The sequence below is a fragment of the Aspergillus neoniger genome, assembly GCF_003184625.1.
Source record: "Aspergillus neoniger CBS 115656 unplaced genomic scaffold BO87scaffold_2, whole genome shotgun sequence".
NCBI classification, from domain to species: domain Eukaryota; kingdom Fungi; phylum Ascomycota; class Eurotiomycetes; order Eurotiales; family Aspergillaceae; genus Aspergillus; species Aspergillus neoniger.
Window position 1 is genome coordinate 1,274,838 of NW_020291130.1, and position 13,140 is coordinate 1,287,977.

The 13,140-nt window shown below is 49.9% G+C and overlaps 5 protein-coding genes across 5 annotated transcripts; 2 read left to right on the forward strand and 3 right to left on the reverse strand.

The window, feature by feature from the left end:
* Positions 1-596: 596 nt before the first annotated feature.
* Positions 597-2,144, forward strand: BO87DRAFT_298122 (B-type cyclin nimE; the record flags this gene model as incomplete). Its single annotated transcript, XM_025619047.1, has 3 exons — positions 597-1,802; positions 1,855-1,993; positions 2,047-2,144. The coding sequence occupies 3 exons, from the start codon at positions 597-599 to the stop codon at positions 2,142-2,144; spliced, it is 1,443 nt and encodes a 480-aa protein (XP_025484894.1).
* Positions 2,145-3,443: 1,299 nt separating this feature from the next.
* Positions 3,444-8,679, reverse strand: BO87DRAFT_403302 (NAD-dependent histone deacetylase SIR2; the record flags this gene model as incomplete). Its single annotated transcript, XM_025625760.1, has 11 exons — positions 8,325-8,679; positions 7,952-8,262; positions 7,351-7,890; positions 7,108-7,287; positions 6,884-7,051; positions 6,190-6,297; positions 5,115-5,989; positions 4,843-5,048; positions 4,652-4,776; positions 4,189-4,314; positions 3,444-3,470 (listed from the first exon to the last, which is right to left on the reverse strand). Exons 1-11 carry the CDS (start codon positions 8,575-8,577, stop codon positions 3,444-3,446), a joined length of 2,919 nt encoding a protein of 972 aa, XP_025484895.1. The 5' UTR covers positions 8,578-8,679.
* Positions 8,680-8,830: 151 nt separating this feature from the next.
* BO87DRAFT_372566 (ACL4 family protein) lies at positions 8,831-10,311 on the reverse strand. The gene is made up of 2 exons (XM_025622321.1): positions 9,625-10,311; positions 8,831-9,550 (listed from the first exon to the last, which is right to left on the reverse strand). Exons 1-2 carry the CDS (start codon positions 10,179-10,181, stop codon positions 8,908-8,910), a joined length of 1,200 nt encoding a protein of 399 aa, XP_025484896.1. The 5' UTR covers positions 10,182-10,311; the 3' UTR covers positions 8,831-8,907.
* Positions 10,312-10,432: 121 nt separating this feature from the next.
* Positions 10,433-11,539, forward strand: BO87DRAFT_325198 (RWD domain-containing protein). Its single transcript, XM_025620096.1, has 2 exons — positions 10,433-10,690; positions 10,772-11,539. The coding sequence occupies exons 1-2, from the start codon at positions 10,624-10,626 to the stop codon at positions 11,407-11,409; spliced, it is 705 nt and encodes a 234-aa protein (XP_025484897.1). The 5' UTR covers positions 10,433-10,623; the 3' UTR covers positions 11,410-11,539.
* Positions 11,528-13,077, reverse strand: BO87DRAFT_372568 (LYR motif-containing protein). The gene is made up of 3 exons (XM_025622322.1): positions 13,021-13,077; positions 12,787-12,947; positions 11,528-12,719 (listed from the first exon to the last, which is right to left on the reverse strand). The coding sequence occupies exons 1-3, from the start codon at positions 13,067-13,069 to the stop codon at positions 12,018-12,020; spliced, it is 912 nt and encodes a 303-aa protein (XP_025484898.1). The 5' UTR covers positions 13,070-13,077; the 3' UTR covers positions 11,528-12,017.
* Between the last annotated feature and the right edge of the window lie 63 nt (positions 13,078-13,140).

Below are 13,140 nucleotides of genomic sequence, written 5' to 3' on the forward strand. Positions count from 1 at the left end.
CACCCCTAATAGGACCCCGTTTCTTCGCCAAATTCTCGTGTCATTACTTATAAACTACTACTCTACCTTGCTATATCACCATAAAAACATACTTTGGGGCCGTCAACGCCGTGGAAAGTTACGTGTCTCGGGTCTTGCGAGCTCCTGTCAATAGCATCAACAAAGCCATATATGCCACGATTCTGAGCCCACTCCTGCCAAATTCCTTCCAAGTACCCGACCGTTCGACTTGGGAAACCTTGCATTCAGACTAATTGATTGGGGTTGAACACATATTCACGCGTGGTACGTGCAAATCTACCTTCCGGCAACCGGTATTTGAGCTCCACTGGGGTAATCTCTCCTGGAATGCTGACTAGACTTTCCAACCGCCTGCAGAACCATACTCTTGCACTCTACTCTTATTCCCTTCCTTGCCCCTCCTTATATTCAGTTTACCTTCTCCCCCTATCCATCATGCCACCTGTAAGTGTCCTTGACCTCACACTACGCGTTGTGCAATCCTCGGTCGCGAGCTCGATGGGCTTGAAGGTCCATCTTGCACGCGTATATTTCTAACTGTTCAACAGGCTCGGAGTCTTCGTACGAGAGGCACGATGAACGAGAACGATGAGAATGGCCCATCGACGCGTCTGACGCGGGCCAAGGCCGCTGCCCTGTCAGTCAATGACGCTGGGGCTCCCCCCGCCAAGAAGCCGCTCCAGACGAAGAAGGCCGCGACCACCACCACTACCACCGGAACCCGGAGACGCGCCGCCCTTGGTGATGTGAGCAATGTTTCCAAAGCAGAGAATGGAGAGACCAAGGATGCCAAGAAGCCAGCTGCCACGAAGGTTGGCTTGACGTCTAAAGCAACATTGCAGGCTGGTGGAGTTCAGAAACTTACTCGCAACAACTCATCACGCGCTGCCCTGGGACCTAAGGACAGCAACCCAAAGAAGCCTACCACAGAAACAAAGCGCCCCGGAAGTGGATCGGGCACCAAGCGGACATCCAGCGAGAAGGCAATTCAAGAGAAGGCAGCTGAGGAGGAACCACGTCCCCGAAAGAAGGTCGAAGTCGAGAAGAAGGTTACCGAACAGAAGACTCTCACCGAGAAGCTCGCCAACGCCAAGGAGGATGTCAATGTTCCTGTCGATCCCAAGGTTCTGCAAAAGCCTGTCGATGATTTTGTTGACGATCTCGACGCCGAAGATCTTGATGACCCTTTGATGGTTGCTGAATACGTTGTCGATATCTTCGAATATCTGAAGGACCTTGAGCTGGAGACCTTGCCCAACGCCGAGTACATCGATCATCAACCTGACCTGGAGTGGAAGATGCGCGGCATCCTTGTCGACTGGCTCATCGAGGTCCACACCCGCTTTCGCCTCCTCCCCGAGACCCTCTTCCTTGCCGTCAACATCATTGACCGCTTCCTCTCTGCTGAGGTGGTGGCTCTGGACCGTCTTCAACTGGTTGGTGTCGCCGCTATGTTCATCGCGTCCAAGTATGAGGAAGTTCTTTCGCCACACGTTGCCAACTTCACCGATGTCGCAGACGGAACTTTCACCGATCGCGAGATCTTGGACGCTGAGCGGCACATTCTCGCTACGCTCGAGTACAATATGAGCTACCCCAACCCCATGAACTTCCTCCGTCGTATTTCGAAAGCAGACAACTATGATATCCAGACCCGTACTCTCGGCAAGTACCTCATGGAAATCAGCCTCTTGGACCACAGGTTCATGGGTTACCGCCAGAGTCATGTGGCGGCTGCTGCCATGTATCTGGCTCGTCTCATCCTTGACCGGGGTGTCTGGGTATGTTTCTTCCACACATCTTACGGGCTCATTATGCTAATTGATGACTTAGGATGCCACCCTGGCTCATTATGCCGGTTACACTGAAGAAGAGATCGACCCCGTCTTCCGCTTAATGATTGATTACCTTCACCGCCCTGTCTCTCATGAGGCGTTCTTCAAGAAGTACGCCAGCAAGAAGTTCTTGAAGGGTATGTTGCCTCTATAGTATTGACATTGGACCACCAACCGCTAACGTGACTAGCATCCATCCTCACCCGGCAATGGGCGAAGAAATACCACCACCTGTATATCAACAGTTCGCTATCCGAGCCCTACTCTTATATGAAAGACCATGAATAAATAACCCGCCGCCTCTGGTGACTTAATATCGGCGTCAGGCAGCACGACCGAGGATAGGAGTTTGTTGATTCCATATGATGGTATTTCTTTCGTGATGGTATTAGGCACCTCTTGCATATGTTTATGAACGGCATTTTGTTGTTTTCGGTTGCGGACGTTTGCATCTTCGCTTCTTCCAGGGGTGTCTGGCGCACATCTGGCTTTGCTTTTTCTGCTGTTCTTCGATTCTCTTCATTTCTGGTAGTGTCTGGGTTGTTTCGCACTTGCTTTGATACCTTACATAACCTTCTCACGTCTTACCCTGTGTGACTTCCAGGCGTCGGACATTTCAAGGACGGAAATTTACTCGTTTCTTTTTATTTTTGGATCCAAAGTTCTTGTTCATCGGCGTCGGGTACTCTTCGGACTTATTACACAGCTTCCGCAGGACTGTGACGATCTATCTACCACCGCATTATGTTGGTCAAGGCGTGCGGAATGAACCAATGCCATACAGCTACGACAATACACATCGGGGCATAGACCCAAGGTTGAGAGAAAGGTGAAAAAGGGCTTGTTTTTGGTATTAGTGTCATTCATGTTGAGTTAGCGGGGGTATATCACGGATAGAGTGGCAAGGATTATGGTAATGTGCGTTAAGGATGGTTAGTTTAGCCTTGAACTACCAGGAAGTTTGTGTACCACCCCTTGATCCTACTTGCAGATCACCTAGATACAAGCCTTCTAAGTAAGCAAATGTGGTTAATGCGCGGGAAGTTTCCAACCTGGCAGTGACCTGGAGTTGAGAACCGAGGCACCGAGGATCAACAAGCTAGCCATCCCATATCTCCTCATCCTTCTGCACAGCAACCAAATCTCGAATTCCTACTCAAGATACCCCCCAGTGACGATCAAATTCCCTCTCTCCTAGCTCCAAAGCACAGACACATATTTAGTCCCGGTTGCTCCTAGGAACGGACCCAGTCACTACCCAACTACCACCAATCAATCTCAGGAACCCAACAACCCTTCATCCTATCCAACCCCCAATCCCTTACCCCAGATATCCATCTACTATCTATCTATCTTACCCACCCAGCCAACCACCCCCTACCATCATGACCTCAGATCATCACCACACATGCCCCTTTTGCGCCATCGCTCACAAATACCCGCCCCTCCCACCAACGACATTCCTCCGCCCGAAGAATTCCTCCCACGATGATCATTTAAATTTAGCGGCTGCCGCGGCGGCGGCGCCCACTACTACTACTACTACTACTACTACTACTACTACTGACATTCCTTCCCCGGATTCATTTACCGAGCCGAGCAATTCAGACGGCCCTGGCCATGCCCATCTCCTCCTGTCCACGAAACATGTCCTGGCGTTTTTGGATATTATGCCCTTGACGAGAGGACATGTTTTGGTTGCTACGAGGGAACATTGTGAGAGGTTGGGGGATGTAAGGGTGGATGTGGGGAGGGAGGTACGTTAACTGTTAAGTTCTTGTTTGGGTTTGGGTTTGTTTTCTGGAATTGTGGGTTTACTTTTGCTTATTTGGATTTGACTTGGGTTGTTATTTTGTGTTTCTGTTATAGTTTGTTTTGGATTGGGTTTGTTGGAATATGGCAGTGTCTTGAATACGTACTACAGTATTTTACTATGGGTTATCTACTGACTGACTGACTGACGCATTGAATGACACAGATCGGCCAATGGCTCCCCGTTATCTCGAGGGTCGTGATGCGGACCCTCTTTGGAGAGGAAGAGCAAGGGGACTTTAACTCGTTGTGGAATTGGAATGTCGTGCAAAATAATGGTAGGTTTGGTTGCTAAGCATTTACTATTATCCTATCTATCTATCTACTTATGCTATGCTTGTGTCACCTCGACGGCGCGGCGATTTGGTTTGTCGATCTTACGGCTTGTGAAATTTGGATATCTACATGTCTTATTGTCCATTTTTGAGATTTGGCGTTTAGGCTATTTACTTTATTTGGTATTTGGTGGCTAATGAGTCGGAATTGAATAGGTGTCAGAGCTGCGCAGCAGGTCCCTCACGTTCACTTTCATGTTATTCCCAGGCCGCCTGATCGGCCGGCGAAAGGGAAGGGAAAGGCTCATTTGAGCTATGTGATGTTTGGGCGTGGGCAGAGGGAGGATTTGGATGATGAGGAGGGGGAGAGTCTGGCTGGGTTGTTGAGGGAGGAGTTGGCGAAGGAAGTTGAGAGGTTTAAGAAGGATGAGGGGGTGGATTTAGAAGGGGAGTTTGGGGGATTCAAAGTGGAAAAAGGGAAGCTTTGATGGTACTCGTAGAAGTATAGATGTGGATGATTTTGGTTCGTATCATGATGGGCGTTATAGAGTCATTGCTTTAATTCGATTTTTGGTTATATTCTATTCTAATGCTGTTCATGAGGCGGAGCTTTCTCTTCCTGATTTCGAGCTGTCGGGCGGGTTCTTCATGAAATACTGATTGAATAGTTAGGACTGTATAGCTGTATACTGTGTCGGCATGGCATACCTTTCTTCTGAACTCATTCAATTCGTCTGCGTACATTCCCTGAGCATCCAGTTTTTGCCGGCCTTTGGAAACATCCGAGACTTGTCCTTCTGGCAGTCTTCGATAGGTGATGAGTCGACGAGACCCTGGTCAACAGGTTAGCCGTGTACTTTATCTCACATGTTGTCTGGGAAGGCTTCATATGAACTTACAGGTGTAGAACGGTTGGACAGATACGTTCACTACCTCCAGGTTCGGGTGCATCGGAACTGCTAATTCAACCTCCTCATCATTTGCCGTTGGCATCCACATGGCTAGACGTCCATTCGTAACGAGACTTCTGACGGCAAAGTTAAGGATATCGTTGAGCATGGCTTCGAAACCGTAGGGTTTCTTAGGCGCAATATATCCGGGTCGACTGAACGCATGTTAGTGGGCATCCAAGTCCAGATATTGATACTCAAAAGCGACAATGTAGACATACTAGTGAGCAGGAACTCCATCGATAATGACCTCTTCGTTCCTGAGACCCTCACGTCTCCCAAGAACCCTGAGTCCTTCGCGGATACCATAAGGCGGATCACAAATGATGCCATCCAAGAATTGAGCCGAGCGCAAAGGCGTATTTGTAAGGTCGGAAGTAAAAGCATCCATAAATTTGCCGACCATATCATACTGCTGGAAGTTTGACAACACTCCCATCGTCCCACCCCTCTCCATCATCTCTTTACCTCTGAAACTGCGTCCATCGATATCCGATCCGAACGTCTCAGCCCCGAAATGCGACATAGCCACCAAGAAGCTCCCCGTACCCACAAACGGATCATAGAAGAGCTTCCCAGGCGCGGCATGAGCCATATTAGCCGTAATGAGGGTCAACTCCGCATCCATAGAGGTAGTGCTAATATAGCGTCTCTTCTTGAGGTCATATTTATTGACGACATCCCGACTACTATTCGCAATCCAGCGTCCAAAGTAAATAATCTTTGGTTCTTGGCCCTCAGGACGAGGCGTACCAGGCGAGTTAAGATCCAATCCGTAGTCCTCAAACACCCAGAAATCCTGGTCCGGGTTCTTCATGCGAATGGGGCCCTTGAACCCCAGGAAGGAAAATGACTGGATGATCTCGCGCTTCTTCTCACTGCTGCGCTTTCCGGCGAAGCTGTCAATGGTGAATCGGAACGACGAGTCCCTGTACTGCGCCCAGCGATCCTCCGTCCGCCTGCGGACGTCGGCGTAGACTTCGTCGAAGTTGGTGCCTTGGCCCCAGAGCTCGAAGATATCCTTGGCTATAATGCTTCGGGTAATCACTGCACGAGCTGCCGCTTCATCGGGTAGTCTTATTGTGCAGAATGGGGACTGATGGTGGTGGTTAGCTGCATGTATAAAATGTAGATAGATGGTGGATAGTCATTGGTGCGGGGACAGGATAATGATCCCAATGAGGAGGGGTGAGTGGCATTTTCTGTTCCTCACGCGGGGCAGCAAACCGCACAATGAATGTATGATATAGATTATTGGGACTGAGGAACAGAAAGAAAAGAATTTATATTACTTACATTTTTATCATAATGTATGAATTCGAGTTTCACGCCCGCCAGGTCAGCCAGTGCCTGCATCTCGGCCTGCCGAAAAGACTCATGGGCCTGGGCGAAGCGAATGAGATACTCCATTGTCGGTTGCACTCACGCTCGCCACGTATTTGGAGGATGTATCAAGATTCAGAGTTAGTGGTACAGAGCCAAATTGCCTTCAAAGGAATATTTTTGGTCCGCTCTGATCTGCTGGGGGTTCTTTGTTAATTAATGGCCGTTGACAGGAGCGGAAATAAATTTTCTTTTTGTTCCAGTGGATTGGATGGATTTGGCCGGGAACCCGCCATCTTTCACCCCAGAATATCTGAACCAGCCTATGGGAACACAACTAAGTACTGTGACTTGAGAAAATTCAATCTACAGCATTGGGGTAAATTGAACTTGGTATAAAGAAGAATGTAGTAAATGAAGAATTAATAACGGTTTAACGCACAGGCTGATGCCAGTCAAACAAAACATAAATACATCGAAGCAGCAAGCATACTACATGCTGTATGGTACAGCTATGCACCCGATTAAGCATCCCTCATACATACTATGCCTCCCAACAAGATGACCCACAGAAACTGTTCAAAGAAAAACCCAAACTTACGCCGTCCTTGAGATCCACAGAGCCAGAGATGACCAGGACCAAACGCCGCCGCTATGCGCCGACAACCTTAAACACATGTCGTGACTCGTAACCCCCCACTGGAAGCACTTCAACCTTCTCATTTTCGGGAATCATCTCATGCTTCAGTTCCCATCCAGCTCGACGACAGAGCTCAGACACCACCACGTCGCAGTCGCCGAGAAGATCAATATCGAATTCCGTATGCGACACAGGCTGAGATCGTGTTAGTAAAGCCCGAGACGCAAGAGCACAAGAATGATGTGACTTACAGTACGCGAGATATAGAGCTGAGGAACCGTTCGAGGCAGCACGCCCGGAACCTCCGCTACAGGGGCAACCTTCAGTGAAGTCCCAATGACAATAACGAGGTCTACCTGGTCACGGTCATGGTGCAGTAACCGGCGGCCAAATTCATCAGGAAGATCTTCCCCAAAGAATGTAATGTCGGGCTGAAGGGATTTGGATCAGCATATTGTGGGTAATAAATGTACAAGATATGGGTTTCCACGAACCTTCATGACACCAGGAGTAGGGATTTCGTAGTCGTCATCAGTGCTGTCCCCATCATTGTCCTTGCGGTTCTTGTGGACTCCGTTGCTGCTCCGCTTCCTCTTGATCCCCGAATCTTCTGCGATGCGCTTGCGGCAAGCCTCACACTGAGGGATAACTCCCTGCTTGATCTCATCGAATATCTCATCACCCTTGACCTTGTACTGACATTTGACACACGTAGCCGTGGCGAACGATCCGTGGCATTGCACGATGTTCTCTGGGAGGACACCGGCATTCGCCTCGATATTGTCGATATTCTGAGTGTAGTTGGTCAATAACTTCCCCTTATCCTGCAGAACACGGATAAAGGCGTGGGTTGGCGAGAACTTCTTCTCGGTGGGAAGAATGTCCTTCGCGATCGAGAAGAAGATACTAGGATCCTCGCGAAACACCTGGATGTCAAATACCTCCTGAGGATCGCTCAGGCCTAGATGCGCCAACTGTGAATAGAGACCAGTGTCCTTTGAACGGAAATCGGGTATTCCGAGACTCGTAGAAATCTGAGAATATCCTATCAGCACACGTTTCATAAACGGGTACCAATCCTCTTGATCAACATACACCAGCGCCAGTTAAGACGACGATATTCTTGCTCTCCTTGAGCAAGTTGACCGCATCATCAATTGTATTATACTGTGGGAGCTTCGGGCGCCTGGAGAACTCGCGCGAAATCGCGATAGCCAGGAGAGGATGAAAGGCCTCGTCCGGCGCATCGTCTAGAAAGGCTGGGGGCAAGATGCCGAACGCAGTACACAGCTTTCGCGCAGTCACTTTGTCCTGACCCAGCGTTTCTTCAACAAATGCAGCCTTGCCAACCTCATGGAGTCGTTTCCGATAGGCGACGGCCTCTTCCAGTGTGCAGGCATCCGGTACTAAAACAAGGAGAAGATCCGGTCAGTGCGCGCATATAGAGGACATCATATAGGGTGCTTACCACCCTCACGGAGCTGATCGTCGCGTAGGACTTGGATAGCGTCTTCGTATAGAGACTGAGTCTCCCACTCGTCGCCTGAGCCGTCGCTATCGGTCTCATACTCCGACTGAGTCACTTCTTCCTTCGCAGCGGCTGTATTCTCCGTTGCGGTGCCGGTCTTTGATACTGCGGAGGCCATATCAACGGCTTCCACCTGGACCACCGGATCCTTCAACGAGGAATCCTCCCCGCTGGGCGCTGAAACAAGGTCCATCCTGTGTGGGAAGATAGGACGCTTCCAGCAACCTCTATAACGACTCCTCACTCACATTGAGCTATTTGCCACTCGAAGTCGAACTGCCGGAATAAATTTGGCTCTGGTTATCGCCGGGGGAAAGCGGTCGGACCCTACTTTATCCGGCGCCGTCTGCTGATTGAGAGACTATCGCAGCTACTACTAGTACTTACTACTAGTTCGACTACTGCTGGATCGTGTCCGCAATCGGAGTCCTTTGAATAGCCGTAGGTTGTATCGGAAAACATGCCCTTTTATATACTGGTATCATGACAAAGAACTTTCGTAACAATCAAAACATGCAGCTTTTTATGAGTCAGCCATCTCGTCATCGCCGTCAGATTCCACCTCGATCTCCTCGTCCTCCCAATCTTCCTCACCCTCCCCGGCCTCATCGTCATCCATATCTTCACCGATCTCCTTGTTCATCTCTTGGACCAATTCCAGTGCGTGTTCCTTAAGCCTCTCGTCCTCATACTGAACGAGGTCGTACAGCGTCAAGCTTTGCTTGAGCCACTCGCGGCTAGCCACGAGTGATGCATGGCGCCTGGCCTCTGGGGTGTTGCCGTCCTCTTCGTCGGCATCCTTCGGTGCTTGTTGCTTCCCGGCCAGGAGCTGCAGACACCATCCTCCAAGATACCATGCCTCTACACTTTGATCGTCCTCCAAGATCAGGCGTTCCAGCACCTCGAGAGCCTCAAGCTCCATACTGACCTCCATCAGGAGACGGGAAAGACTGATTCTTGTCGCAAAGTCAGGAATGGACAAGTCCTCGGGCGGTAGGTCTTTCCAAAGATCGAGACTCCTCCTGAGCGCTGCTTGAGCCTCTTCTGTCCGTAGCTGCGAGATCCGGATCGATGCGAGGGTCTGTAGTACTTCGGGCGCATTCGGAGCGACAAGGAGGGCTTCTGTGATGAGTGATTCGCAACGGTTTTCCGCATCTTCTTCCCACCTATTGACAGTCAGCACTAAAAGATCTGCGACCAACCCACCCATGGAAGAAAAATGAATTGGAGAGCCACTTACGAGAGATCGGTCATGTAGATCTCAGCAACAGCGCAGAGGGCATTCGCCATCTTGCGCTTCTTCTCGGCCAGCTCAAGCGCTTCCTCAGGGCCAGGTTTCTGCTCAAGCTGCTGAATAATATGCCTGAGCGACGACACTCCCTTCTCGAACCATTGAACGCTGTCCTTCCCACCCTGTTCGCTCAATTGAGCTAGCCATAGGAACTTCTCAGCACCGCCTCCTTCAGCCTCAGGGATCGTGCCATTCGGGTCGAGCTCGATGGCACGCATAAAGTGTTGTTTCGCAACATCGATCTCGCCCAGCTCAACGTAGATCTCTCCAACGGTATTAAGTGCCACTAATTGAGATGGAGAATTGTCCGGCGCATTGTTAAGGGCTTGCTGAGCTAACTGGAGAGCTGCGTCCGGTTGACCGGTCTGGAGCTGTATCGTCGCCTGCTCGAGGAGCTTAGAGGGGTCTTCGTTCATTTTTTGTTTCGAAACCGAGCCGCCAGCGCCCAAAACGGACTTTGCGCGAGATTTGGAGGCCTTCTTGTTGTGAGGTCTTGATTTTCCCATGATCTATAAGCTGTAACGGAATTATATGTCAAACGTACTTGAAGGGGTTATTTGAGGACACGGAGTAAAGGGTAGAAAGGTTTTATAAATAAGAATATTGAGTGTAAATGCTTGAAGCTTTGAATTTCGAGAAGGCGGAGCATAGAAATTCCCTTTTTCGGGCGGGACAAATTTGGGCGATTCCTTATCTGTTTGTCTGGTTTGCATGTGGAATCGCAGCGTATTCTACTTACACACCTAAGACCGAGGAATTCATTTCCCAAGCACGAGCCTGTCAACGTCTAGACCATAAGACCAGCGACTATTTGCTTGGTCTCTTCGATTTAACATATTGCTAGATTTTTGAGTGTCTGATTCTTGAATCTCCAGCCATCGCCCTTGTCCCTAAACCCAGAACCAAACAATACCCCTCCAGCCCCGCCGGCGGCAGAATTGAAGCAGCATGGGCCGCGAAGACCAGATCGAAGAGCGCGAAGTGCTCGACTCCATTTTTCCTGAGGAAATCACAGGTAAGAAGGCGGCACTTTAATCACCTTGCACGCCCCATTTGAAATCTCTCAAACAAAATCGCTGACCGGATCCCACCCCAGATATTTCTGACACCTCATACCGGATATCAATTGCTCTCGACGCACCCGAAAATGAGGTCGAAGAAACAGAGCAGCCTGTCTTGCTTCTGCAAGTCACATACCCAGCAGACTACCCGGATGTTGCACCGGAACTAGAGTTGAGTGCGCCTCCGAACGCACCGAAACACCCCCGACTAGACATCAGTGAAGACCGGGACCGGCTTCTCGAAGCCTTGCAACCGACCATTGAGGAGAACATGGGAATGGCTATGGTATTTACACTGGTTAGTGCTTTGAAGGAGAGCGCCGAAGAGCTCATGGCGGAGCGCGTGAATGCCGTTCACGCCGAAAAAGAGATGGAGGCGAAGAAGGCGGAAGAGGAGGAGAACCGGAAGTTCCAGGGCACTGCTGTCAATCGGGAGACGTTTTTGGAGTGGCGCGACAAGTTCATAAAGGAGATGGAGGAGGAAGAGAAGAGGAAGCGCGAGGAGAAGGAGGCGGAGGAGAAGAAGGCTACAAAGAAGGGTCCGGCAAAGGAAGAAAAGAAGTTGACGGGCAAGCAGCTGTGGGAGAGAGGTCTTGCTGGAAGGGCAGACTTTGATGAAGATGAGGAGGATGGTATTCCGGCTGCTGTAGAGAATATGAAGATAGCTGCTTAGAAGCTGGGGTCTCTAGATGAGATCTCTGGCGAGAATTCAGTCCCGTGCTTGATGGGGATCGAGCCACTAGAAGTTGGCATTCTTTGGAATTACTATATTGTAAATAATCCCGGCTGTATGACAAGGACGCTAGCTGTTTGACGTTGAGCAGTTGATAGCCAACCACGAAGTTTGGTGTGCAGTAAGCCTACGAAAGCATTTGTCTACTACCGCATAGCAGATGGAAGCAGTATGGATCCCTTGCGAGACATTGTACTTGACATTAGACTAGTATGTGGTAGTTATGATTGTACATGCGCCAGCCACTGTTGCACTATGCACATGTACCTGCCATACTTCTTATTTCCAAACGCACTCTGTTGGTAGTAGCGTTGACCCGTCATAAGGGACATGATGAAAAGCCGGAGAAGCGGCGTACCCCGTAAACGGTAGAAGATACGCCGAATTCAGCTCCAATTAGGGACGCTGGAGCATTCTCACAATAGTACCGTACTGGTAGCGTGGTGGGTGTGACGGCTTTGGGCTCATAAGGATAAAGTGCTGGACAGGATGATCTGCCAAGCGCAAGCTTTGGATGGCTGTAACAGAACATTTCTTCCGGCATTGATTCATCCCTCACTCAGCCGTTTCTTATCGTGTTCCTCTGCTGAGGAATTCGTTTTTCCTTCCGCTGGTTGCTCTCCGACTTGCTCGACCCGTTGCTTCTCCTCTTGTTCCGCCAGCTTGCGCTCTTCAAGAACGACTTTCCACATAGCTTGCGCCAGTTCCTTGGTCCTCCTATCGCCTTCTGATATTTGTCCCTGCACCTCTTTAAGTGACACTCTAACTGGCCCAGCCCACTTTGCATCTTCCTTATGGCCAGTTAAAAGATCCCATTGATCCTCGTCTCTGGCCATGGGCAACTCGGACTCGAGCCTTTTTAGGCGCTCCATCCTCTTCCAGCGCCTTTTCAGTTTCGAATCCAGCACAGCGCTTAGAAACTTAGGCTGGGGCTTCTTGATGAGGAGGAACGGGAAACCACGCGCATTCACGAGTACAGGAACTCGACGCTTCCCATTGACTACAGGCCGAGGACGTGCAAGAATAGAGGTAGCATCCGGATGCCGTTTCGCAGTCAATACTCGGTATCGTTTGTTTGCCTCTTTCTTCAGCTCCTTCCGGCTCACGGGCTTTACCGGAATAACCTTAGCTCGTTCCCTGTGCCATTCGGATTTCTGTCGCTTTGCCGCTTCACTTTCCGATATGAGTTTCCTTATCCGTTGAACGCCATTTTGGTCGCCTTGCGAGGCTGAGTACAGTAGGTCAAGAGCCTGAGTTTTTGCGAAATCGCGGAATTTAGATACTGAATGGTTGATTGAGAGCCGATTGTTAACGCACCTCGTAGCCTGCCCTAAGTGAATTGGCTGTTTGAGACGGACTCTGAAGCGTTTTGTATCTGTTGAATCTATTCTGGATGTACGGCTTGCACGCAGCGAGTTCGGAGGGAGAATGTGGTAGTTTGGCGCATTGTCGGAGGAGCGCTCGATAAAGTGCCAAAGCTGGAAAGGAAAACAGCAGTTAGTCAAACTCTTGTGACGCTCAGTAAATATTACTGTCTCTGAAGAAACTTACTTGCGAAACGATGAGCGGAAGACTGCCTGGGAACAACTGTTCTATGCATTATCGAGGAGGCAGCATGATCCTGAAGGCTTAAGTTCCGGACTTTAGTCGGAGACATGTGACTACTCCGGC